At 39.5% G+C, this 25,931-nt stretch overlaps 1 protein-coding gene, 1 long non-coding RNA gene and 1 pseudogene across 23 annotated transcripts in view; all 3 read left to right on the forward strand.

Annotated features, from left to right (window-relative positions):
* Window positions 1-25,931, forward strand: part of TFDP2 (transcription factor Dp-2) — a 208,237-nt gene that overhangs the window by 105,036 nt on the left and 77,270 nt on the right. For 2 of the 22 annotated variants that reach the window (XM_021934792.2, XM_021934797.2), the window contains exon 1: window positions 19,810-20,101. The exons of 16 other annotated variants lie outside the window; for them this stretch is intronic. Coding sequence is in view for 1 of the 6 variants with exons in the window: in XM_021934783.2 (XP_021790475.1) it covers window positions 19,608-19,638 (31 nt within the window). In the remaining 5 variants the exon portion in view is untranslated. Of the gene's footprint in view, window positions 1-16,965; window positions 19,639-19,769; window positions 20,102-25,931 lie in introns of those variants that run through there. 4 more of the 22 variants (XM_021934783.2, XM_021934781.2, XM_021934789.2 and 1 more) reach the window with 4 other exon arrangements.
* LOC103882315 lies at window positions 504-1,262 on the forward strand (annotated as a pseudogene).
* On the forward strand, window positions 6,487-13,979 carry LOC108584679. Its single transcript, XR_001900066.3, has 2 exons — window positions 6,487-8,528; window positions 13,192-13,979. It is a non-coding gene; the product is annotated as an uncharacterized LOC108584679 (long non-coding RNA).

Here is a 25,931-nt window from a genome sequence, read left to right on the forward strand (position 1 = left end):
ATACTGCCACTGCACTCCAGCCTGGGCGACAAAGTGAGACTTGGTCTAAAAAAAAAAAGAAAAAAAAAAAGTCAAATAATACCGAGGTGGACAGATACCACCTAGAATTTACTTTTTTCTTAGCAAACACCAAACCTGGATAGATTTCTCAACTTTCAGATAATTGGCAGAAATTTTTTAAGGCATCATAGGGTTTATTAAGAAATTCTTCAAAACACGACCAGGTGTGATGGCTCACACCTGTAATCCCAGCACTTTGGGAGGCTGAGGCGGGCAGATCATGAGGTCAAGAGATCGAGACCAGCCTGGCTAACATGGTGAAACCCTATCTCTACTAAAATTACAAAAATTAGCTGGGCATGGTGGTGCACGCCTGTAGTCCCAGCTACTTGGGAGGCTGAGGCAGGAGAATCACTTGAACCTGGGAGGCAGAGGTTGCAGTGAGCCGAGATTGCGCAACTACACTCCAGACTGGCCACAGAGCATGACTCTGTCTCAAAAAAAAAAGCCCTTTTGCTGCTGTGGCCGCAGCCATGAGTATGCTCAGGCTTCAGAAGAGGCTGGCCTCTTCTGTCCTCCGCTGTGGCAGGGAGAAGGTCTGGTTGGACCCCAGTGAGACTAATGAAATCGCCAATGCCAACTCCCGTCAGCAGATCTGGAAGCTGATCAAAGATGGGCTGATCATCGCAAGCCTGTTGACAGTCCATTCCCGGGCTTAATGCCTGAAGAATACCTTGGCCCGCAGGAAGGCAGGCACATGCGCATAGTAAGTGGAAGGGTACAGCCAATGTGCAAGCGCAGAATGCCAGAGAAGGTCGCATGGATTCTGCGCCGGCTGCTTAGAAGATACTGTGAGTCTAAGAAGATTGATCACCGTATGTATCACAGCCTGTACCTGAAGGTGAAGGGAAATGTGTTCAAAAACAAGCGGATTCTCATGGAGCACATCCACAAGCTGAAAGCGGACAAGGCCCGCAAGAACCTCCTGGCTGACCAGGCTGAGGCCCGCAGGTCTAAGGCCAAGGAACTAGGCAAGTGCCGTGAAGAGCGCTTGCAGGCCAAAAAGGAGGAGATCAAGACTTTGTCCAAGGAGGAAGAGACCAAGAAATAAAAGCTCCCCCTTTGTCTGTACATACTGGCCTCCGTGATTACGTAGACCAGCCATTTAAATAAAACAAGCCTTTATCTGCTTGCAAAAATAAATTAGCTGAGCATGGTGGAAAGTGCTTGTAATCCCCGATACTTGGGAGGCTGAGGCAGGAGGATCCCTTCAACCCAGGAGGGGGAAGTTGCAGTGAGCCAGGATCGCACCACTGCACTCCAGCCTGGGCGATAGAGTGAGACTCAGTCTCAAAAAATAAATAAATAAATAAATAACAAAAATAAGCATCGCCGGGCGTGGTGGCTCACGCCTGTAATCCCAGCACTTTGGGACACCATGGCGGTTGGATCACCGGAGGTCGGGAGTTCGAGACCAGCCTTACCAACAAGGAGAAACCCCGTCTGTACTAAAAATACAAAAAAAATTAGCCAGGCACGTTGGCCCATGCTTGTAATCCCAGCTACCTGGGAGGCTGAGGCAGGAGAATTACTTGAACCCGGGAGGTGGAGGTTGCAGTGAGCGATCGAGCCATTGCACTCCAGCCTGGGCAACAAAAGTGAAACTCAGTCTAAAAAAATAAATAAGCATCTAGGCAAGAAGTAAAAAGAGACTGCTACAAAAAGCTATACATAAAATTCGCCACAGATTTTCTGCTGCACTAATAAATGGTAGGAAAAAAAAAAAAAAAAAACACTGGTGAGGCGCAGTGACTCACGCCTGTAATCCCAGCACTTTGGGAGGCCGAGGCAGGCGGATCTCGAGGTCAAGAGATCGAGACCATCCTGACCAACATGGTGAAACCCTGTCTCTACTAAAAGTACAAAAATTACCTGGGCGTGGTGGTAAGTGCCAGAGGAGCTGGCAGTCCCAGCTTCTCAGGAGGCTGTGGCAGGAGAATCGCTTGAACCCGGGAGGTGGAGGTTGCAGTGAGCCAAGATCATGCCACTATACTCCAGCCCCCTGGCGACAGCGAGACTTCGTCTAAAAAAAAACACTATTTACAGTGTTATTAGGAAAAAGAAAATGTCTTACTAGCAAAAGACAAATAATAAGAGATAGTGTTGAGCAGTGAACATAACAGAGTAACAAATATAAGACCACTTTTTAGTAATTAGAATAAAAGTGAATACATTAACATGTAAGTTTAAAAGATAAACTCATGAATTGTCAAAAACCATATCTAAGACTCACATTACCTGATTTTTGAGGCCTACGATAAAGCTGCAATAATCAAGATAATGCGTTATTGGCAAAAGAATGGACACATATATCAGTAGAACAGAATAAACAGCCCAAAAATAGACTCACCCAAATATAGTCACCTGATCTCTGAAAAAGAAGCAAAGACAGTTTAATGGAGGAAAGGGTTTTTTCCAGCATATGATGCTGGAACAATCGAAGTCCATATGCAAAAAAATGAACCTAGGCATAGACCTTATACTTTCCACAAAAAATTAACTCAAAATGGATCATAGACCTAAATGTAAAATATAAAACTATTAAACTTCTGGAAGAAAAATAGAAGAAAATCTATGTAACCTTGGGTTTGGCAATGACTTTTTAGATACAACACCAAAAGCATGATTCATGAAAGAGAAAACTGATGTTGGTGTTCGTTAAAATTAAAACTTCTTGTATTAGTCCATTTTCATACTGCTATGAAGAAATACCTGACGCTGGATAATTTATAAAGGAAAGAGGTTTAATGGACTTACAGTTCCACATGGCTGGGGAGGCCTCACAATCATGGCAGAAGGCAAAGGAAGAGCAAAGGCACGTCTTACATGATGGCAGGCAAGAGAGTGTGTGCAGAGGAACTGCCTTTTATAAAACCATCAGATTTTGTAAGACTTATTCACTATCATGGGAACAGCATGGGAAAAACTGGCCCTCATAATTCATTATCTCCCACCAGGTCCTTCCCATGACACATGGGGATTAAGGGAACCACAGTTCAAGATGAGATTTTGGTGGGGCCACAGCCAAACAATATAACTTCTACTCTGAGAAAGAAAGATACTGTTAAGAGAATGAAAAGACAGGCCATGGGCTGGAAGAAAGTACTTTCAAGATACATTTCTGTTAAAGGACTTTGTGATGTTAGTCAATTGCAAAGTTTTGAAGCAGTGCACAAGTCAGCCCTCACTTACGACATCAGTTGCAAGTTCAGAGGTTTCCAGAACTATGTTTAGGATTGATAATTCACTAGGAGAACTGAAAGAACTCATTGCAAGCTGTTATACTCACAGTTACGGTTTATTACAGCTGAAGGAGACAGATTAAAATTTGTCAAAAGAAAAGGCACATAGGACGGAGTCCAGGAAAGTATCAAATACAGTTAGAAACCCCACAATACATTTTTAGTGGTTGCTTTAGAGTCTTGATTATCTTTTCTTTTTTTGTTTAAAGGTCTTGCTCTGTCATCCAGGCTGCGGTGTAGTGTTATGATCATGGCTCACTGTAGCCTCAAACTCATGGGCTCAAGTGATTTTCCTCTCTTAGCCTCCCAAGTAGCTGAGGCTACAAGTGTGAGCTAACATACCCAGCTAATTTATTTTTTATTAAAAAAATTTTTAAGGCCGGGCGCGGCGGCTCAAGCCTGTAATCCCAGCACTTTGGGAGGCCGAGACGGGCGGATCACGAGGTCAGGAGATCGAGACCATCCTGGTTAACACGGTGAAACCCCGTCTCTACTAAAAAATACAAAAAACTAGCCGGGCGAGGTGGCGGGCGCCTGTAGTCCCAGCTACTCGGGAGGCGGAGGCAGGAGAATGGCCTGAACCCGGGAGGCGGAGCTTGCAGTGAGCTGAGATCCGGCCACTGCACTCCAGCCTGGGTGACAGCGCGAGACTCCGTCTCAAAAAAAAAAAAAATTTTTAGCCGAGCATGGTGGCTCACACCTGTAATCCCAACATTTTGGGAGGCCAAGTTGGACGGATCACCTAAGGTCAGGAGTTCAAGACCAGCCTGACCAACATGGAGAAACCCTGTCTCTACTAAAAATGCAAAATTAGCCGGGCGTGATGGTGGTGACTGCCTGTAATCCCAGCTACTCAGGAGGGTGAGGCAGAAGAATCTCTTGAACCTGGTATGCAGAGGTTGCGGTGAGCTGCGATTGTGCCATTGCACTCCAGCCTGGGCAACAAGAGCAAGACTCCGTCTCAAAAAAAAATTTTTTTTTGTAGAGATAGGGTTTTGCTGTGTTATTCAGGGTGGTCTCAAACTCCTGGCCTCAGGCAGTTCTTCTGCCTAAGCTTCCCAAAGTGCTAGGATTATAGGCATAAGCCACTGAGCCTACCATAGAATATTAGTATCTTTTGAAGTGATTAAAAAGAGAAAAGATTTTCTTCCAGTCTAATGATGAGAAAAATGAAAGAACAGTTATTTTAAAGCCCCTCACTGATACTTCCAACATCTAGGTCATAAATGAGTCTGGTTCTGTTGATAGCTTTATCTCTTGGTAAAGTGCATGCCTGTGTGTGTGTATGTGTGTTTTATTTTGTGTATGTCTTGTAATTTTCAGTTTAATGGCAAACATCATGTATACAAAAACAGTAGAGACTGAGGTAGATGGTATTTATGTCTGGATATAAGCATACCTCTCCCATCAGGCCAATTGCCTATGACATTGAGTCAACCTAGTCTGGAGTTGAGGTGGATTTGGATTTTGATGTTGGTATCATTATGTTCAGTGTACTTGGGCTGCTGTTACCTTGTACTTGGAGCCTGGGGTACCAGATAGTTTTTCTACAGTGTTCCTGTTCCACTGTTGGCTTTCCTCAGTCCCATCATGCCTCTATCACAGAGGGGGAGTCTCTGTTCATATCCTTGCCCCTTCACTAGTGGTTGACTGATGCTGCTTGTTACGTAGTGCTAGGCTTATGGTGGTGTCATAGGTGGTTTTCTATTGTCCTGGGTCAGCCTTAGCTTTAGGCAGTCCCTGTTCATTTGAACCTCAGGGGTGGTATTTTAATCTGCCCTTTCCTGAGCAGTAGAAAACCTCTGCTTGGCATCAGAATCCTGGGCCAGTGAGGATTCTCTGCTTCTTGCCCAGAAACAAGATGTTTGCTTCTACCTCTTCCCCAGCAGCAGTAGGGTATGTGAGAGGTGGGAGGATTACTTGAACTCAGGAGGTCGAAGCTGCAGTGAGCCATGATAGTGCCACCACACTCCAGGCTGGGTGACAGAGCAAGACCCTGTCTCAAAACAACAACAACCCAAAAACCTGTCAGGGTCATCAGGAACAAAGCATAGCCAATAGCCAAGAAACTGTCACATAACAGAGAAGACTAAGGAAACCTGATGACTAAATGTAATACAAATAAAAAAATAAATATTGACACTATAAGAAAAAATAGGGCAGCAGAATGGGTAATTCACAGGAGAAGAAATGCAAATGGTTAATAAAAATATGAGTATGAATTCAACTTCACTAGTAATTAAACTGCAAATGTAAATGACAAAAGCTGATTTTTGCCAGTCACATTAGCAAAGGGTTGTTTTTATTAATACTGGCATTTGGCGAGATTGTAGAGAATATGGGAACTCAGAATGATACAACCTCTCTGGAGGATAATTTGCACAGTACCATATCAAAAGGCTTAAAATTGTACAAATTATTTGACTTAGCCATGTCTCTGCTGTTGATTTATCCTAATAAAGTAAAGGAAGATCTGTGGGAAGATTTAGTCAAAGGGTGCCTATCATGGCATTGTTAATAATAATGAAAAATTGGAAGCAGCATGATAATTAACAGTATATTGTGATATTCTTGTATGGTGGTATTCTGTAGATATTAAAAGTTAAACAATTTGTTAAGTTCAAAAAATTTAACACATATGGTTTGATCCTCTTTTTCGTAAAAAAAAAAAAATGTAGTATAGAAAGACAACATACGTGTACACAGAACATTAATTGTAATTTTTGGATGATTGAATTCTAGATTATTTTTGTTTCGTCCTGTGTGCTTTTCTATATTTTGCAGTTTTTTCTGACATGAGCATGTGCAGTATTTTGGACATCATATAAAAAGCTATTTAAAAACAAAATCTTTTTCCTCTATCAGTTAGCAAAGATTCTTAAAATTATTACCTTTGTTGGCAAAGGTATGAGAAATTGGTATCTTTATTTTATATCCACTTCTTATTCTGTCTATTTATTATTATCTTCTTATCTACAGTATTTCTACTTATTCTTTTTTGTTTTTGAGACGGAGTCTCGCTCTGTCGCCCAGGCTGGAGTGCAGTGGTGCAAGCTTGGCTCACTGCAAGCTCTGCCTCCCGGGTTCACGCCATTCTCCTGTCTCAGCCTCCCAAGTAGCTGGGACTACGGGCGCCTGCCACTGCACTTGGCTAATTTTTTGTATTTTTAGTAGAGATGGGGTTTCACCGTGTTAGCCAGGATGGTCTCAATCTCCTGACCTCATGATCTGCCTCCCAAAGTGCTGGGATTACAGGCGTGAGCCACTGCACCTGGCCCTTTTACTTCTTCTTTGTGTCTACTTGTGTTGGGGACGAAAATCAGCAAAAGCACTCTTGGGAAGCAAATTGGTATTAAATATCAAACCCCTTAAGATAATTTATATTCTTTCACTCAGTAGAAAGGCTTTTGGGGGATTTGTCATTAGAAAAGAATCAGAGATGTGGGTGGAGACATGTTTATTACATGATGATGTATAACTGCAAAATATGAAGACTGTAAATATCCATTTAAAAGGGAAATAAAGCATGACACAACTGTATAGTGGAATATTATGCATTCATGATAATATTTACAGAATATTTATTGATGTCTGATAATCTTGCTCCTTAATCTTTTGCTCAGAATGGCATCCATGATTCTGTTTCTTTCCCCCATGTTTTTTACTGTAGTCCTAGATAAGAAAATAAGAACTGAATTCCCTCTTTTATTTTGTATAAACAACCACAACTAGTAAATTACTTTTCCCCCTGCAAAACCATTTCCTTATGTGTATTTGTCTTCCTCAGTTTCAGTTTATTTGCTTTACTTTAATTATGGATATTATGTGAACCTTTGCACAGTTCTGTTTTTCTGCCTGATCTTCTCCCTGCTTTTACCATGGCTGAGACCTCTTCACCTTCTAAGTTGCAACTTAAATAGTACTCAGAGAGGTCTTCTTGGACCACCTTATCTATAATAAAAGAGCATAAAATGTATTAATAATATCCCTTTCCATCTTTCTAATGCCCACTAGTTTTTTTCATTGCTGTTAACACAGTTGATGATGTTTTTGTATTTATTTGCTTGTTTATAATGTGTTCTCCATTAGACTGTAACTTCCTGAGGCTAGGAATTATATCTTCACAAGTATATTTTTAGGTCCTCTCCTAATGTCTGGCATATGTAAACAGTCAGCAAATATGTGTAGATTGAATGAACAAACTAAATTTTGCAGTTTTGATGGTAGCTTATTGAGAATTTATCATGTAACTTAGTTAAAAGTTTTTATACAAAAGTTATTCTTAAAACACATATTTATTGTAGCTATATTGGTTTTGATATTTAATGTATTTTGTGTAGGAATATAGAGGAAGAAGTTAGGTTACATTCGAGGCCATAGAGAGTCTTATAATGAGTTGAAACTACCATTGGATGCTGAGGAGTGTGTAGAATTTGAAGAGACAAAAAAGAGGGGAAAAGACATTTTGAACAAGACTGCCCCATGAGTTTTTTAAGACAGGACAGCAGGAATATCTTTAGCATGTTTGGGAAAACATTACAGAGAATTGTAGGTGACTATTGGAGCTAGTTGCTGGTAATTATAAACGGAATGTTACTAGTTACAAAATTTCATCTAGGTGTAATCATAAAGAGCCTGGAAAGAAAGCCAAGGTAGTTGGAATATCTTTTGTATTCAGGGGAGTTCTTTTAACAGATGGGAAGCTACTGAAGGTATTTGATCAAGTGAAGGTCGCTTTTCATTTATTTATTTGTTTAATAGCTATTTATTGAGTGCATGCTGTCTACTACGTGGTCTTCTAGATGAGGAGGGTACAGAGATGGAATAGGAGGGCTGGAGAGCCAAAAACTGGCTGTGGAGGAACTCACAGACTGCAGGAAGTGAGAGACATGCAAATTACAAAGGGCTGTGATAAATGTTATAATAAATGCACATCATCAATACTGTGGGAACTCAAAATAGGACCAGGTCTATTCAGGTAATTGTGAATATCTTAACCAAGGAGGTGACATTTTCTATGGGTTTTGGAGGATAAGCACTAATTTACCAGGTGAAGAAAATTCTGACCTTAGCAGTAAGGTCATAGACCGTTCAGGGAATGGTAAATAAGTCATGCAGCTGGAATCATGGAAGATGAGCCTAGAAAAACAGTTATCCTAAAACAGTTATCCATTAAAGACCTTGTATTATCTATTTAATAAGGAACCATCAAAAGTTTTTATATTGGTTTCAAAGAACATCTTTATTTCTGCCTTCATTTCGTTATGTACCCAGTAGTCATTCAGGAGCAGGTTGTTCAGTTTCCATGTAGTTGAGCAGTTTTGATTGAGTTTCTTAGTCCTGAGTTCTAGTTTGATTGCACTGTGGTCTGAGAGACAGTTTGTTATAATTTCTGTTCTTGTACATTTGCTGAGTGCTTTACTTCCAATTATGTGGTCAATTTTGGAGTAAGTGCGATGTGGTATGAGAAGAATGTATATTCTAGTGATTTAAAGTTAGGTTTCTATAAGTGTCTATTAGGTCTGCTTGCTGCAAAGATGAGTTCAATTCCTGGATATCCTTGTTAACTTTCTGTCTTGTTGATCTGTCTAATGTTGACGTTGGTGTAGAATCCTCCCATTATTATTGTATGGGAGTCTAAGTCTCTTTGGCAAAGTCTCTAAGGACTTGCTTTGTGAATCTGGAGTGCTCCTGTATTGGGTGCATATATATTTAGGATAGTTGGTCTTCCTATTGAATTGATCCTTTGCCATTATGTAATGGCCTTCTTTTGTCTCAACGTCTTTGATGGTTTAAGTCTGTTTTATCCAAGAGACTAGGATTGCAACCCTGCTTTTTTGTTGCCAAGAACATACTTTTATTTTGAGAGCCTGTGTCCGTGTGAGATGGGTCTCCTGAATACAGCAGACTGATGGTCTTGACTCTTTATCCGGTTGCCAGTCTGTGTCTTTTTAATTTGGAGCATTTGGTCCATTTACATTTGGGTTAGATTGGTATGTGTAGACTTAAGTCCTGCCATTATATGATATTAACTGGTTATTTTTGCTCGTTAGTTGATGCAGTTTCTTCCCTAGCCTGATGGTCTTTACATTTTGGCATGTTTTGCAATGGCTGGTACGGTTGTTCCTTTCCATGTTGAGTGCTTCCTTCCAGGGGTCTCTTGTAAAGGCAGGCCTAGTGGTGACAAATCTCTCTAAGCATTTGCTTATCTGTAAAGGATTTTATTTCTCCTTCACTTATGAAACTTAGTTTGGCTAGATATGAAATTCTGGGTTTGAATTCTTTCTTCAAGAATGTTGAATGTGGCCCCACTCTCTTCTGGCTTGGAGAGTTTCTGCCGAGATCTGCTGTGAGTCTGATGGGCTTCCCTTTGTGGGTAACCCGACCTTGCCTCCTCTGGCTTGCCCTTAAGATTTTTTTTCCTTCATTTCAACTTTGGTGAATCTGGCAATTATGTGTCTTGGAGTTGCTCTTCTCGAGAATTATCTTTGGTGTCTCTGTTTCCTGGGGTTGAATGTTGGTACCTACTAGGTTGGGAAGAAACCAATGAGAACAAAAGATACAACATACCAGAATCTCTGGGACATTTAAAGCAGTGTGTAGAGGGTATAGCATAAATGTACAAAGAAAGCAGGAAAGATCAAAATTGACACTCTAACATGGCAATTAAAAGAACTAGAGAAGCAAGAACAAACACATTCCCAAAGCTAGCAGAAGGCAAGAAATAACTAAGATCAGAGCAGAACTAGAGGAGATAGAGACACAAAACCCTCCAAAAATCAATGAATCCAGGAGTTGGTTTTGAAAAAGATCAACAAAATTGATGAGACCACTAGCAAGACTAATAAAGAAGAAGAAAGAAGAATCAAGCGCCAATTAAAATGATAAAGGGTAGGACCTAAAAATATACTTGTGAAGATATAATTCCTAGCCTCAGGAAGTTACGATCTAATGGAGAACACACATTATAAACAAGCAAATAAATACAAAAACATCATCAACTGTGTTAACAGCAATGAAAAAACTAGTGGGCATTAGAAGATGGAAAGGGATATTATTAATGCAGAAATGCAGCTGTCAGAGAATACTATGGCACCTCTCATAAAATAAACTACTGGAAAACCTAGAAGAAATGGATAATTTCCTGGACACTTACACTCTTCCAAGACTAAACCAGGAAAAGTTGAATCCTGAATAGACCAATAGTAGGCTCTGAAATTGGGGGCAATAGTGTGAGCCTACCAACCAAAGAATCAGGACCAGATGGATTCTGGCTGAATTCTACCAAGAGGTATAAGAGGAGTTGGTACCATTCCTTCTGAAACTATTCCAATCAATAGAAAAGAGAATCCTCTAACTCATTTGAATGCTTATCATCCTGATACCAAAGCCTGGCAGAGACACAACAAAAAGAAATTTTAGACCAATATCCCTGATGAACATCGATGCAAAAATCCTCAAATAAAAATACTGGCAAACGGATTCAACAACACATCAAAAGCTTATCACCATGATCAAGTGGGCTTCATCCCTGGGATGCAAGGCTGGTTCAACGATAGCAAATCAATAAACATAATCCAGCATATAAACAGGGCAAGACAAGAACCACATGATTATCTCAATAGATGCAGAAAAGGCTTTTGACAAAATTCAACAGCCCTTCATGCTAAAAGCGGCTCTCAATAAATTCGGTATTGATGGAGCATTACCTCAAAATAATAAGAGCTGTTATGAAAACAAACCACAGCCAATATCATACTGGATAGGCAAAAACTGGAAAATTCCTTTGAAAACTGGCACAAGACAGGGATGCCCTCTCACCACTCCTATTCAACATAGTGTTGGAAGTTCTGGCTAGGAGCAATTAGGCAAGAGAGAAAATCAGAATTATTGGGTTGGAAAAGAAAGTCAAAATTGTCCCTGTTTTTAGATGACATGATTGTATATTTAGAAAACCCCATTGTCTCAGCCCAAAATCTCCTTAAGCTGATAAGCAACTTCAGCAAAGTCTCAGGATACAAAATTAATGTGCAAAAAATCACAAGCATTCTTATACACCAACAGACAAACACAGAGCCAAATCATGAATGAACTTCCATTCTGGTGCTTCAAAGAGAATAAAATACCTAGATCCAACTTACAAAGGGATGTAAGGACCTCTTCAAGGAGGAACTACACAAACCACTGCTCAGTGAAATAAAAGAGGACACAAACAAATGGAAGAACATACCAATACTCATGGATAGGAAGAATCCAATATCGTGAAAATGGCCATACTGCCCAAAGGTAATTTATAGATTCAATGCCATCCCCATCAAGCTACCAATGAGTTTCTTCACAGAATTGGAAAAAACTGCTTTAAAGTTCATATGGAACCAAAAAAGAGCCAGCATCTCAAGACAATCCTAAGTCAAAAGAACAAAGCTGGAGGCATCCAGCACCTGACTTCAAACTATACTACAAGGCTACAGGAACCAAAACAACATGGTACTGGTACCAAAACAGAGATATAGACCAATGGAACAGAACAGAGTCCTCAGAAATAATACCACACATCTACAGCCATCTGATCTTTGACAAACCTGAGAAAAATAAGAAATGGGAAAGAGGATTCCCTATTTAATAAATGAAGTGCTAGAAATTGGCTAGCCATAAGTAGAAAGCTGAAACTGGATCCTTTCCTTACTCATATACGAAAATTAATTCAAGATGGATTAGAGACTTAAATGTTAGACCTAATACCATAAAAATCCTAGAGGAAAACCTAGGTGAGCACCATTCAGGACATAGGCATGGGCAAAAGACTTCATGTCCTAAAACACCAAAAGCAAGCAGCAGCAAAAGCTAAAATTGACAAATGGGATCTAATTAAACTAAAGAGCTTCTGCACAGCAAAAGAAACTACCATCCAGAGTGAACAGGCAACCTACAGAATGGGAAAATTTTGCAATCCTACTCATCTGACAAAGGGCTAATATCAGAACCTACAAAGGAACTCAAACAAATTTACAAGAAAAAACAAACAACCCCATCAAAAAGTGGGCAAAGGATATGAACAGACATTTCTCAAAAGAAGACATTCATACAGCCAACAGACATGAAAAAATGCTCATCATCACTGGCCATCAGAGAAATGCAAATCAAAACCACAATGAGATACCATCTCACACCATTTAGAATGGCAATCATTAAAAGTCAGGAAGCAACAGGTGCTGGAGAGAGAGGATGTGGAGAAATAGGAACACTTTACACTGTTGGTGGGATTGTAAACTAGTTCCATACATTATGGAAAACAGTATGCGATTCCTCAAGGATCCTAAGAACTAGATGTACCATATGACCCAGCCATCCCATTACTGGGGATATACCCAAAAGGATTATAAATCATGCTGCTATAAAGACACATGCACACCGCATTATGTTTATTGCAGCACTATTCTAATAGCAAGACTTGGAATCAACCCAAATGTCCATCAGTGACAGGTGGATTAAGAAAATGTGGCACATAGACGCCATGGAATACTATGCAGCCATAAAAGGATGAGTTTGTGTCCTTTGTAGGGACATGGATGCAGCTGGAAACCATCATTCTTAGCAAACTATCACAAGAACAAGCAGGCATGTTTCTCACTCATAGGTGGGAACTGAACAATGAGATCACTTGGACTCGGGAAGGGAACATCACACACACGGGGCCTATCGCTTAGGAGGGAGGGAGGGATTGCATTGGGAGTTATACCTGATGTAAATGACGAGTTGATGGGTGCAGCAATAACATGGCACAAGTATACATATGTAACAAACCTGCATGTTATGCACATGTACCCTACAACTTAAAGTATAATAATAATAAATAAATTAAAAAAAAAAAAAAAAAGTTTTTATATAGAGGACTGAAGTGATCTTTATTTTTTTCCCATCCAGAATAGTTTATTTGGCACAAATGGGCTAGTATATGCCGTGGAGAACAATATTAGGCTTTAGTAAGCTTTTTGATTAAAATCTCATTGAATTCATATCTGTAATTAATACCAGTAGTAACCAAGTATATGGACTTTGAGAAGTCAAGAACTTGATTAGTATATTAGTCCATTTTCACACTGCTGATAAATACATTCCCTAGACCTGGCAATTTACAAAAGAAAGAGGTTTAATTGGACTTACAGTTCCATGTGGCTGAATGTTTCACAATTATGCAGGAAGGCAAGGGGTAACAAGTCATGTCTTATGTGTATGGCAGCAAGCAAAGAGAGGAGTGCTTGTGCAGGAAAACTCCCCCTTACAGTAACCAGCAGATCGCGTGAGACTTACTATCACAAGAACAGCACCGGAAAGACCTGCCCCCATGATTCAATTACCTCCCACCAGGTCCCTCCCACAAGACATGGGAATTCAAGATGAGATTTGAGTGGAGACACACCCAAACCATATCAATTAGAATCTCAGTGTTACCACTTGCTAGCATTTATGCAAGTTATTTGATGTTAGTAAGCCTCCATTTTCTCATCTCTCTCAGTGAGGCTTATGAGTGATTTGTGGGCTCTTTTGACCAAGGAAATGTAATGAGGTTGCTGTTAGATGGGGGAGAGAGTCAAATGAGACTCTTCATTAGACATACTATTGTCTCAGTGTACTCTGAGTACTGAGTGAAGATAGACCTTGAGACAGCCATAAAAAGATAGAAATTTAATCCATAAAGGCAATTAGTTCAAAGTAGGTTTTTGTATGGCATACTTAAAGATTTGGAGACAGGAACTAATGAAAGTTTTTAAACAGCAATCCATATGTTCCACTTTTCCCAGACAGCTTCTAATTATTTATAGTGTGCCCCTTTCACTCCTAATGGTGATTCAGTCAGTCACCTTCTGAAACAGCAGTACAGCAAAAGAGATGGCTGTGGTTGAGCCATTTAGAATACAAGTAATAAGAAAAAAATAAAGGAACCACTTCACAAGTGTCGGGGTGGAAACAGAGAAGGAATAGTCTTTATAAAAGCCAAGAGAAGGCTGGGCATGGTGGCTCATGCCTGTAATCTCAGCACTTTGGGAGGCCGAGGTGGGCTGATCACAAGGTCAGGGGATCGAGACCATCATGGTTAACACGGCGAAACCCCGTCACTAATAAAGGTACAAAAATTAGCCAGGCATGGTCGTGGGTGCCTGTAGTCCCAGCAGCTGCTCGCGAGGCTGATACAGGAGAATGGTGTGAACCTGGGAGGCGGAGCTTGCAGTGAGCCGAGATGACACCACTGCACTCCAGCCTGGGTGACAAAGCGAGACTCCGTCTCAAAAAAAAAAAAAAAAAAAAAAAGCCAAGAGAAGACAGTTGTAATAGTATTAAGAAGATGGGATTTGTAAGATCAGCAAGGCCAGAATACAGCAAGCCTGTGGAGCGTTATTAGATTTTTCAAGGCAGAGCTCATTTAGAGCTACTTTAGACAACACAGTTCATTTGAGCAGTTGGATGGAAGCCAAATTGGGTTTTTGTTTTTTTGTTTTATTTTTTGAGGATAAGGACTATGCCTTGTTTGTTTTTGTATCTCTAGTGCCTAACACAGTGGTTATGTCAGAGGTACTTGGTTCATTTTTGAAGATTTAATAATTAATTAATAGTTGGTACAAAAGCTGAGATAGTGGCTATAGATACCACACTAAAAAATTTTGGTGGTTAAAGAGAGATGGGAAGTAGGATGTTTTTAGTTTGGTTAGCAGTTAGAAGGGAACAATCTCTGCATTTGAAATGTTAAGATGAACTCAGTGGAAAGAGAAATATTAAAGTTTCTGAAGAAGGAAGTAAGTTTGAAAGCTAAAGCCCTTGCTGCCTACAAAAGACCCTTTTGCAAAGTGGACCCTCCTGGTTCAGTTATCTCACCCTTTGGGATTCTGTGAGCCTGTTGAGCCAACTAATTCCTTTCACGTTAAACTAGTTTGAGTTCGATTTCTGTCCCTTATAACTAAACAAATACTTGAATTTGGATGAAGTATTCTGACTCTAATGCTCATGCTTTCTCCACTATACCATATTTCTTCTCTAAGGCTAAAGGTATTATCTCCAAAATTTTGTCCCTTCCTAACTTGTGAGGTCTTTAGTGAACTATTTCTGTCCTCTCTAGAATCTTTGCTTTCTTTCTCTCCTATAGGTCCCTCTCCACATAGCTTGTGTAGGCCTCCCTTATCTTTGTGAAGCCTTCAGCTTAATTCTGTGGGCCCCACTAATCTGTGATAAAGCATGCATAGGGGTTTTGGTAGAAGATAAGGTTAACACAGGTAAATTGGGGCTGGGGCTATATTGAGAAAAAATTGGATTACTAATTTAAGTGGTTTGCCATTGATTTCTAGATCAGAGATGTTTAATAGAACTTTCTTCAGTGATGGAAATGTTCTGTATCTACAGTGTTCAATACGGTAGCTGTTAGCCACATGCAGCTCCATAGAGCACTTGACATGTGGCTAGCATGACTGAGAAATCAAATTTTAAATTTAATTTTATTTATCTATTTCTATAAGACAGAGTCTCGCTCAGTCGCCCAGGCTGGAGTACAGCGGTGTTATCTTGACTCACTGCAACCTCCGCCTCCTGGGTTCAAGTGATTCTTCTGCCTCAGCCTCCCAAGTAGCTGGGACTACAGGGGCTATGCCCAGCTAATTTTTTAAATTTTTGTAGAGGTGGGGTTTCACCATGTTGGCCAGGCCAGTCTTGAACTTCTGACCTCAGGTGATCTACCCGCTTCAGCCTCCCAAAGTGCTGGGATTACAAGCATGAGCCACCGTGCCTGGCCGATTTTATTTAATTTTAATCACTTTAAATTTAAATGGCCACATGTGGCTAAGGCTACCATTTTGGATGGTATAGCTGTAGACATCAGAAGTTATATTTCTCATTTTGTTTTGTTTTTAAACTAGGAGAATGATATATGTTAGAAAAAAAAATTGGAAACAATGTGGGCATTTGGGTTGTGAGGATGAGGGAAGAAGAAAATCACTTTCTGTTCTTGATATTAATGCCTTTAACAAGGGTGAGGAACCTAGGAGGATGAGTGGGTTTTGGGAAGGTAGACAGGAAGTTCAATACTGCAGAGGCTGAGTTGAGATTATGGGATATATAAACAGAGATGTCCAATAGGCATCTAAATAAGAATTTACAGCAGAACAGAAAAAGCCAGGGCTGGGAGTATAAATTTTTGTAGTCATCTATGTAGAGGTGATAAAGCTATGGAAAATAGGTAACATCCTCCAGAGTGGGAGTGTAGATCTTGAAGAAAAGAGCACCGAGCACAGAACTCAGAAAAATGTGCATATTGAAAAAGTAGAGCTAAGCATGGTGGCTCACACCTGTAATCCCAGCACTGTGGAGGGAGGCAGGAGGATCACTTGAGCCCAGGAGTTCAGCCTGGGCAACATAGCGAAACCCTGTCTCTACAAAAAATACAAAAATTAGCCAGGCATGGTGGTGCACACCTGTGGTCCCAGCTACTTGGGAGGCTGAAGTGGGAGGGATCACCTGAGCCCAGGAGATTGAGGCTACAGTGAGCTGTGCTCACACCACAGCACATCACCTCCAGCCTGGGTGACAGAACAAAACGCTCTCTCTCTGAAAAAAAAAAAAAGAGAGAAAGAAAAGAAAAAGTGGAAAGAGGAAGAGCAGCAGGCAAACATGAAATATGAAATATTTACTATGCAATGTTTTTAAGAAATTGACACCTAACCATGCAAGTGACAGCAGAAAGTTTTTACTTTAGGTGTAGTGCTTGTCAGGAAGATTCGATATTTTACTTGAAAATATAAATATAGATGTAACATAGCTAATTTCTACTACTTCATTATACAGATCTGATAGATAGTGTTTATTTGGCCAATGCCTGCTAGATATACCTATCATTACACTATCACAGTGTCATTTCTGCCTATAGAATCATACATGTGTCTGTTAAATGGGCTTAATATTTGGGCAGATTGCCAATAAATGTCGCAAACTCCAAATAAATCAGTTTATAAACCTAGGAGAATGTCTAGCTACCTTTGGTGTCTTCCAGATAATCAATAGTTGTAATTAATGATGCTTAAATGGATTTTCTATATAAGTTTAAGGAGAAATTATTTGACACGACCTATATAATCTGTATTTTTATCATCTGAGTGAGAAGTCTTATTACGTTCCCCACACTGTGTCATACACTTGTAGAAGAACATAAAAGGTAGTGCTTATGCTACCTGCCGAGAAAGGCATCAGAACAGATTGAAGGGTGTAGTATGAGTAAATAATTTGAGACCGGAGAAAAGGCTCTAGAAAGGAAGGCAAGCATGGAGAGGGAAACTTGGAGGGATAGGTTGAAGTTCCGATCTGTGGAGTAGACAGTAGGTAATAGGTTGCCTAGCTCAGTGCCTGATACATAATAGGTATTTATTGAAGGAAGGAATGGGAAAAGGAGAATTCATCCTGCAAGAATAGTAGAATCCTACTTTGGTCCCACCTTATTTTATTTGTCACTTGACCTCAGTTATCACATCTTTCTGACCTTGGATTGCTGTTAGGTTTATTGTTAAAACATACACTAGATACTTTATATTTTAACTTGTAATTATTGTCTAGCTCTGGACGATGGGAGGGCAGGGGGATGCTCTTCTATTTGGAGATATGGGAAATATACTTGAGTACTTGAATGTTTAATTTCCTTTTGTTTTAAGACTATAACAGAGTAAATGTGACCATATCTAGCCCCCGAATATTCTGGTCTTGGGTGATGTAGGTGAGCACTTCCAGCTGATCTGACAAGTTAGAGGTGTACACTTATTTTCTCTGTAAGAAGCATCATCTGGTAAGATGATCAAGAATGGTGTAAAGCAGGATGGGGAGTTTAAAATTGTTTCCAAATGTGGAAATATAAATGAATATAAACATGTAAGATTTTAATACACCAAACTGATCAGATTCTGTGTAATTTCCAAGTTTCTTTTTTCTTTCAAAACTCCTCTGAAATCTGACTGTCCACAAAAACTTAGTTTATAGAATTTTATCTAATTTATTTACTCAGATATTGCACTGACCTCACATCCTATAGTGAAAACAGATTTTATTATAAAATCTGGAAAGATAGAGGGCCATATAGGTTGTATTTTCAGTTTTGTTTATACTAACGTGTTTACAACCCAATTTAATTTACACCCTGTATTGTATTATTGTTGTCATATCTCTGTATGTGTGTAAGTATAATATGTGTTGGCAAAGGAAAATTTTGAGTCAGAAAAAGCTCTCTGATCTATTTGATTCAGTATATATTTGAGTATCTAACAGACGCTGTTTTAGACACTGGTGATACAACACTGAACAGAGCACCAAATACTTTGCAGCATCTCCTGGAGCTGTTGTCAAGACATACTTTCCAAGGGGAATATTTCAGAATAGGTGATAACTAATCAACGAAGGAAAAGTACCTTAGTCATCTAGGAGAGTTATACTTAGAGTGAACTGAAATAAACTAAGCTCACTAAAGACAGGGATTTTTTGTTTGGCTTTTGTCTGTTGCATTCACTACTGTATCTCCAGGGCCCAAAATAGTGCTCGGCTCATATAGTAAGTATTCAGCAAATATATGTTGTTGATTGAAGTGTTTGTTTTGAATTTGTGTAATCAAAGACATGTACCTTGGTAAATCATCTTTACATCTTGCTAGTTGAAAATTTTATCTCAGTTGCTTTGTTTTTAATGTTACCTTGCTTTTTGTTTCTACTTGTGCCATACATCAGGATGCTGGAAAAGCTTATTAATATTGACAGTCATATGGTTATCTGATATAGAAAAGAATAGATTTGGAAAGGAACTTAAGAGGTCATCTTTTGTTCAGCTTCCTGCCTAGGAAAACTAAGTAAGATGATTAGGTATGTATATTTAATTAGTCATTTAAAAAAAAACCAGGACAACATAATTGGGTTCCCTCTTGAGAAAATGGAGAAAGGTACTTAACCCTAGCTATAAAGGGACTAACCTGGAAATTTTAGAACGTCTGTGTGGGAAAGTGAAAAAAAAAAAAAAAAGCACAACTAAGCTGCTCTTTGTTGATATCAGAAATGGGCCTGTCATTCATTTTGGCATTGAAGTATAGCCTCCTATCTCAGGGGGCAGGACTGGGACATTTTTTTTCCTCCCACAAGAGCTGGACAGTTATTACAAGTTCAGAAAGCCCCGACCAGTGTTTCAAGAGTTTCTCCTCCTTTTTCCCCCCTGAAACTCGTGGTGCTTTTGCTCTGCTTTCAAGATGCATTAAGTCTCCTGCTTTGTGACTGCTCAGGAGCCAGCAGATACTCTGATATGTATAATTCAAATTATGCAGGTTTCACGAGTAAGTTTAATCTTATTTTTTAAGTTAGTTAAAATGCAAGTGATATTTAGAAAAATGTTAACTTGTAGTTATTTCACGCCTTTTACTTTAAGCATTTTTATCACTTCTCAGCCTTTTGGCTAAAATCAAGTGTGTACTTTAAGCATTTTTAAAAAATAAAAATATCCTTTTAATTTAATAAGAAAGCAGGGTTCTACATAGAAAAGCCACTTCATCTAAGACCTGCACTTTCAATTTCTTTTAAGATGTCTTTGTTGTAGACAGTATTCATATGTCTTTTGAAAGCCAGTTAACTAAACAGTTTTCTTGAGCATCTTTTTAGTTTTACTGAGAAGTATTTTAAATTGAGCTTTTCTGAGCTCGATTGCTTACGTCTGACACAGTCTCAAGTTTCCACTGAATGGTAACAAAGACTGTAGAGTGTTGTTGGTACTGCAGTGAGAGGCATGCTTCCTTAGACCAGGTAAGAGGGATCAGTTTGTTTCTTACTGCTGGGTGAGTTTTTACAGCGCTTATTTTATATTCTTTAAACAGCAGCAATATTAAATTGGTAAATAGCCAGGAGCACGCTGATTTCAAGACGTCCTTGCTTGTTGCAGACAGAAAAACTACAGGGTTATGTATGGGGGTTGGGGCAGGCGGGGGCGGGGGGGAGGGGAAGAGTTAGTTTATTACTCAGTTACTTATATAAATTAATTAAAATGTGAAAATAATTCTGGAGCTCAGTTTTCTTAATTCAGGAACTAAAGCAGCAGTTGAGGAAATCAGTAATTTTAAAGGTCCTTCATGACTATTACTTGTGAAAGCAATTCAAAGGATAGTTTTTACTTTCATTTTTTTCCCCCCAGTAGTTAATAAAATAAGCTTTGCCTTTAACTAAACATTTTTTCCACTTATGAAAACTTTTAAATTGCCAACAGCAAAATATACTTCCCAGGGATCCTTGGAAATCAACCTGACACTTGAAAAATATTTCAGCTTTTATAGCTGTTTCATTCCTTTTTTTCCCTAGTACATTTTTCTTAAAAGTATTTGTGCTTTGAAAATGTCAGCTGTATTCTAATGAAGCTTAGGCATTGTTTGCTCATAAAGGGGCCGGTGCATTCCACTGCTTTATGGTTTATTATGAGGCACAGTGTGAGAGTGTGGGTGGCACCATTTGGTGTCTGCCTCTTGGGGTAGTGACTGCCATTATGTTAGCCTTGGACTGGCAAAGAAAATATAGCATACAAGATGCTATCTGAATCTAGATACTGAAGAAAATCTTACCCCTAAACAATTCTTAATGAGCCCGGAATATGTGACAACTTGATTGAATTGATCAGTTCAATTATACCCTTGAAGTTTGCGTTTTAGTTACAACATATATTCTGTTAGACGCATGTCTTATTTTTTGATGTATAATAGCATTTAGTCATTCTTTGAAGTTCAGTAAGGAAGTGAATGTTTCTAAACTATGATGTTTTTAATAGATACAGTAAAATTTTAAATAATGCATTTACTTAAAGTTTTAAGGAACTTAGTGTGGGTGGGGAGCAGGGGTGGGAGAGGGAGAGGGAGAGAGGAGGTCAGGCAGAGAGCCTTTCTTCTTTCAGTTAGGAAAGCCCTGGTGAAGAAAAAAAGCAACAGATGTTTCTTCTGTTACAATTGAGGTTGTTTCATTCAAAACTCAAAGTAGTTGGAATGGGGAGAGGAGGTCATAAATCTGACTTAATCAGTGAATAAATAAAATTTAGTCATTTAAAATTTATTATTTTATATTCAGGAATTGAAAGTCATAGAGTAACAAAATGAATAACATACCCTTTAAAGAGGCATTTTTAAAAAACTTTAAATATTGCCTGTATAATTAATGAAAATGTGAGAAAATTAATTTTAGTGAATTTCACTTAAGGAAAAATTCATAATTAAATCATTAGACTTTTTTTTTAAGCCTAAGCCATCTAAAATATAGAGGAAACACTTAGTTGCAAAAGTTTATCACTAGACAATAGGTACAAAATCTCAAAATGAAAATAAAATGTGAAACATCAGTTACATATGTTGATAGATCATTTCATCTTCTGTGAGAAGCATGAAGCTTATTCCTAAGACCTTTGAATAAGAAATATGGGAGTAATATTTTGGGTTTAATTGAAATGATATGTTGCAGTTTGCCTCAAAAAAGAAAGATAATAAGCTTGGATTGGTTGCTAATCGAAAGAGGAGAATGTTTATCTGCTGGAAACAGTAGGAATGAAGAGTGTGGAAGCATTGTGCGTATAATGAAAGCAGTCAAAATTTTGAAAAACAGTTTTTGAATTTTTGGAATTCATAATGAGGAAGGTGAAAACCTTTCCTTTTACAAGTAACACAAAGAAGTCCCATGCTGTTGTATAATGTGCATTTATACACATTACAACTTTATTCATTTCTTAAGTTTGCGCTTGAAAAATCAGTGCTGAACACCAGCTGTTCCACATATGAGGCACTTATTGAATATTTGCCATACCCTACACTGGAAAATTAATAATTTACAGTAGCCAATAAATTTTTTGAGCTATAGTTTAAAATTTGCATACGGATTAATTATTGTACAGTTTTCTAAATAATTGGCCTAAGGAGAGAGAAGACTGGAAAATATATCAACATTCAAAGAGATTATTAAAAATTCCTCTTGCTCTTAGCTAAGATCTGTGGACTTATCTGAAGGTTTTTTTTTTGTTTTTTTTTGAGACGGAGAGTGCAGTGGCGCCATCTCCGCTCACTACAAGCTCCGCCTCCCGGGTTCACGCCATTCTCCTGCCTCAGCCTCCCGAGTAGCAGGGACTAAGGGACTACAGGCGTCCGCCATCTTGCCCGGCTAATTTTTTGTATTTTCAGTTGAGACGGGGTTTCATCATGTTAGCCAGGATGGTCTCCATCTCCTGACCTCGTGATCCGCCCACCTCGGCCTCCCAAAGTGCTGGGATTACAGGCGTGAGCTACCGCGCCCAGTCAGAAGATTTTCTTTTCTTCAAATAATGATAACCACATTTACAGATTTTTAAGTTTGTTCTTTTCTTTTTTTGAAACGGAGTTTTGCTCTTGTTGCCCAGGCTAGAGTGCAATGGTGCGATCTCGGCTCACTGCAACCTCTGCCTCCCGGGTTCAAGCGATTCTCCTTCCTCGGCCTCCCGAGTAGCTGGGATTACAGGCATGCACCACCACTCCCGGCCTTTGAAGTTTATTGAATCATTATTTCAATTAAGATTCAGATTCTAAAATTTCTCTGTGTACATTTCGCTTAAGGAATAGCAACATGTAGTGGTTGAGTTTTTTCTCTCTAAAATAAGTAAAACAATTTACATGGACTTTAAAATGGATTTACAAACTATAGATTTGCCTAAATACCTTTTTTTTTACAATTCTGATCAAAGAATAGAAATTTTGATGAAATAGCCTTAAAAAAAAAGTTAGTCACTCCACATGTTAATACGTAACTGTGATAGCATCATAGATTGTGATTATAAAAAATGTGTGTCACTTACAATTATAAATGTAGACATGACAATAAGTTACTTAACAAGGAAAACAATATCAACAGCAGCAACAAGGAAATAGTTTGGACTCCTAGCCCTTCAAATTGAGAAATGAAGAACAAAATCAATTGAATGATTTTAAGATGAATTCCCACTGCCTCTGTATGTGTAAATTATCTTAGAATTATTGAATGTGTGTTCAAATTATGGTTGAGAAGAGCACATTCGTTTTAGCATATATAGAGTATAGAACATAGAGAGTATAATTTTCTATTGTATTGTAGACTTATACTCTATATATGAGAAACCAAATCATTCAAGTTTGTTACCTGGAAATTGGTGGGGAGTGTCTGAAGGAAAAAACAAACAAACAAAAACTTTTCTAATTCATCTGCCATCTAGAGGTAATTCCTTATTTGTCTTTAATAAAGACTTCCACTCATAATCAATTTAAAGTTAAGTCTTTTTTTTTTTTTTTTAAGACAGAGTCTCGCTGTTGTCACCAGGGCTGGAGTGCAGTGGTGCAATCTCAGCTCGCTGCAACCTCTGCTTCCCGGGTTCGAGCAATTCTCCTGCCTCAGCCTCCCGAGTAACTGAGATTACAGGGCCCGCCACCATGCCTGGCTAATTTTTGTATTTTTAGTAGAGACTTGGTTTCACCATGTTGGCCAGGCTGGTCTTGAACTCCTGACATCAGGTGATCCGCCTGCATGTGCCTCCCAAAGTGCTGGGATTACAGGCATGAGCAATCGCACCCGGCCTTAAATTAAATCTTTAAAATATATACTGAAAGACTTCAGCAGTGAAGTACCTGTGGTTCTTGCTTTTTGTATGAACTCTTTAGCACAAAACTGAGGTCTTAGAGGAACCTGAGCCTTACCTGTTTATTGTAACCCGATTCAGAATACCCAGAGAATCAATGATTTAGCCTTTTTTTTTCTGCCTTACACATACATATGCAACTAGAAATAACAGCCACTTTGAAATTTCTCATCTCTGGAGTGGAGTAAGAGGGGAGATGTGCCTGATGCCTATATTTCTCTGAAGAGAAAACGTTTTACATTGTTTAGGAGCAGGTAGAACAGTATGAGTACGGTGCTTTGAGTGTATTATGAATTAACTACGTTTTGTGAACTGATCCAGGAACCTGTCGTGTAATTATATTGTTTCTTTCTACCAAGGTTCAAGAAACCAATTTTCTTTTTCTTTTTTTTTTTTTTTTTTTTTTTTTTTGAGACGGAGTCTCGTGCTGTGTCACCCAGGCTGGAGTGCAGTGGCGCGATCTCGGCTCACTGCAAGCTCCGCCTCCCAGGTTCAGGCCATTCTCCTGCCTCAGCCTCCGAGTAGCTGGGACTACAGGCGCCCGCCACCACGCCCGGCTAGTTTTTTTGTATTTTTAGTAGAGACGGGGTTTCGCCATGTTAGCCAGGATGGTCTCGATCTCCTGACCTCGTGATCCGCCCGCCTCGGCCTCCCAAAGTGCTGGGATTACAGGCTTGAGCCACCGCGCCCGGCCAAGAAACCAATTTTCAAATGAATGTTTACATGATAACTCTAAAGCTGGAGGCTATTAACCAGGGACTTTGGTTTTCCACTTTGCTCACTGGTGGTGAAAATTTGGCAACTCTTGGCAATTTCTCTGACAGAAAAATGAACAGACCACTAAGTGAGCATTTTCTATGTGCCAGGTAGACACAGTAGAACTTATTTAGATCACTTTAACTCAGGAGTTCCAGACCAGCCTGGGCACATGACAAAATCCTGTCTCCACAAAAAATACAAAAATTAACTGGGCATGGTGGCACACACCTGTGGTCCCAGCTACTCGGGAGGATGAGATGGGAGGAAACCTTGAGCCCAGGTCAAGGCTGCAGTGAGTGGAGATCATGCCACTGCACTCCAGCCTAGGCAACAGAGTGAGACCTTGTCTCAAAAAAAATTTAAAAATCTTTAATGGATAAATTTTTAATACAAAGAGATTTTGTTGTCATTGATGTCTAACTTTTAAGATTTCTTAGGCCGGGCGCGGTGGCTCAAGCCTGTAATCCCAGCACTTTGGGAGGCCGAGACAGGCGGATCACGAGGTCAGGAGATCGAGACCATCCTGGCGAACGCAGTGAAATCCCGTCTCTACTAAAAAAAATACAAAAAACTAACCGGGCGAGGTGGCGGGCGCCTGTAGTCCCAGCTACTCTGGAGGCTGAGGCAGGAGAATGGCGTGAATCCGGGAGGTGGAGCTTGCAGTGAGCCGACATCACTGCGCTCCAGCCTGGGCGACAGAGCAAAAAAAAAAAAAAAAAAAAGATTTCTTGCATTTCATAATGTGATTTAAATGTAACTTCAGTAATAGCCCTGAAGTAGAATATATTGTTGAAATTATAATATCAATAAGTTACTGCAGTTTTGAATGAGCTACTTAGTGCATGGTATTATAAAACAACGATCCCCTTTTTTATTTGCTAAGGAGAAGAACTGCTTTGGAACTCTTAATTCATGGGTGGTGCTTGGGCCCTTTGAATTTGTATCCTAAAGTTTTACATTTATTTTAAGAAACCCCCAGTCGGGCGTGGTGGTTCACGCCTGTAATCCCAGCACTTTAGGAGGCTGAGGCAGGTGGATCACTTGAGGTCAGGAGTTCGAGACCAGCCTGAACAACATGGCGAAACCTCATCTCTACCAAAAATACAAAAAAAAAAAAAAAAAAAAAAAGCCAAGTGTGGTGGCACATGCCCCTAATCCCAGCTACTCAGGAGGCTGAGGCAGGAGAATCGCTTGAACCCGGGAGGCGGAGGT

Source organism: Papio anubis, chromosome 2 (genome assembly GCF_008728515.1).
Source record: "Papio anubis isolate 15944 chromosome 2, Panubis1.0, whole genome shotgun sequence".
NCBI classification, from domain to species: domain Eukaryota; kingdom Metazoa; phylum Chordata; class Mammalia; order Primates; family Cercopithecidae; genus Papio; species Papio anubis.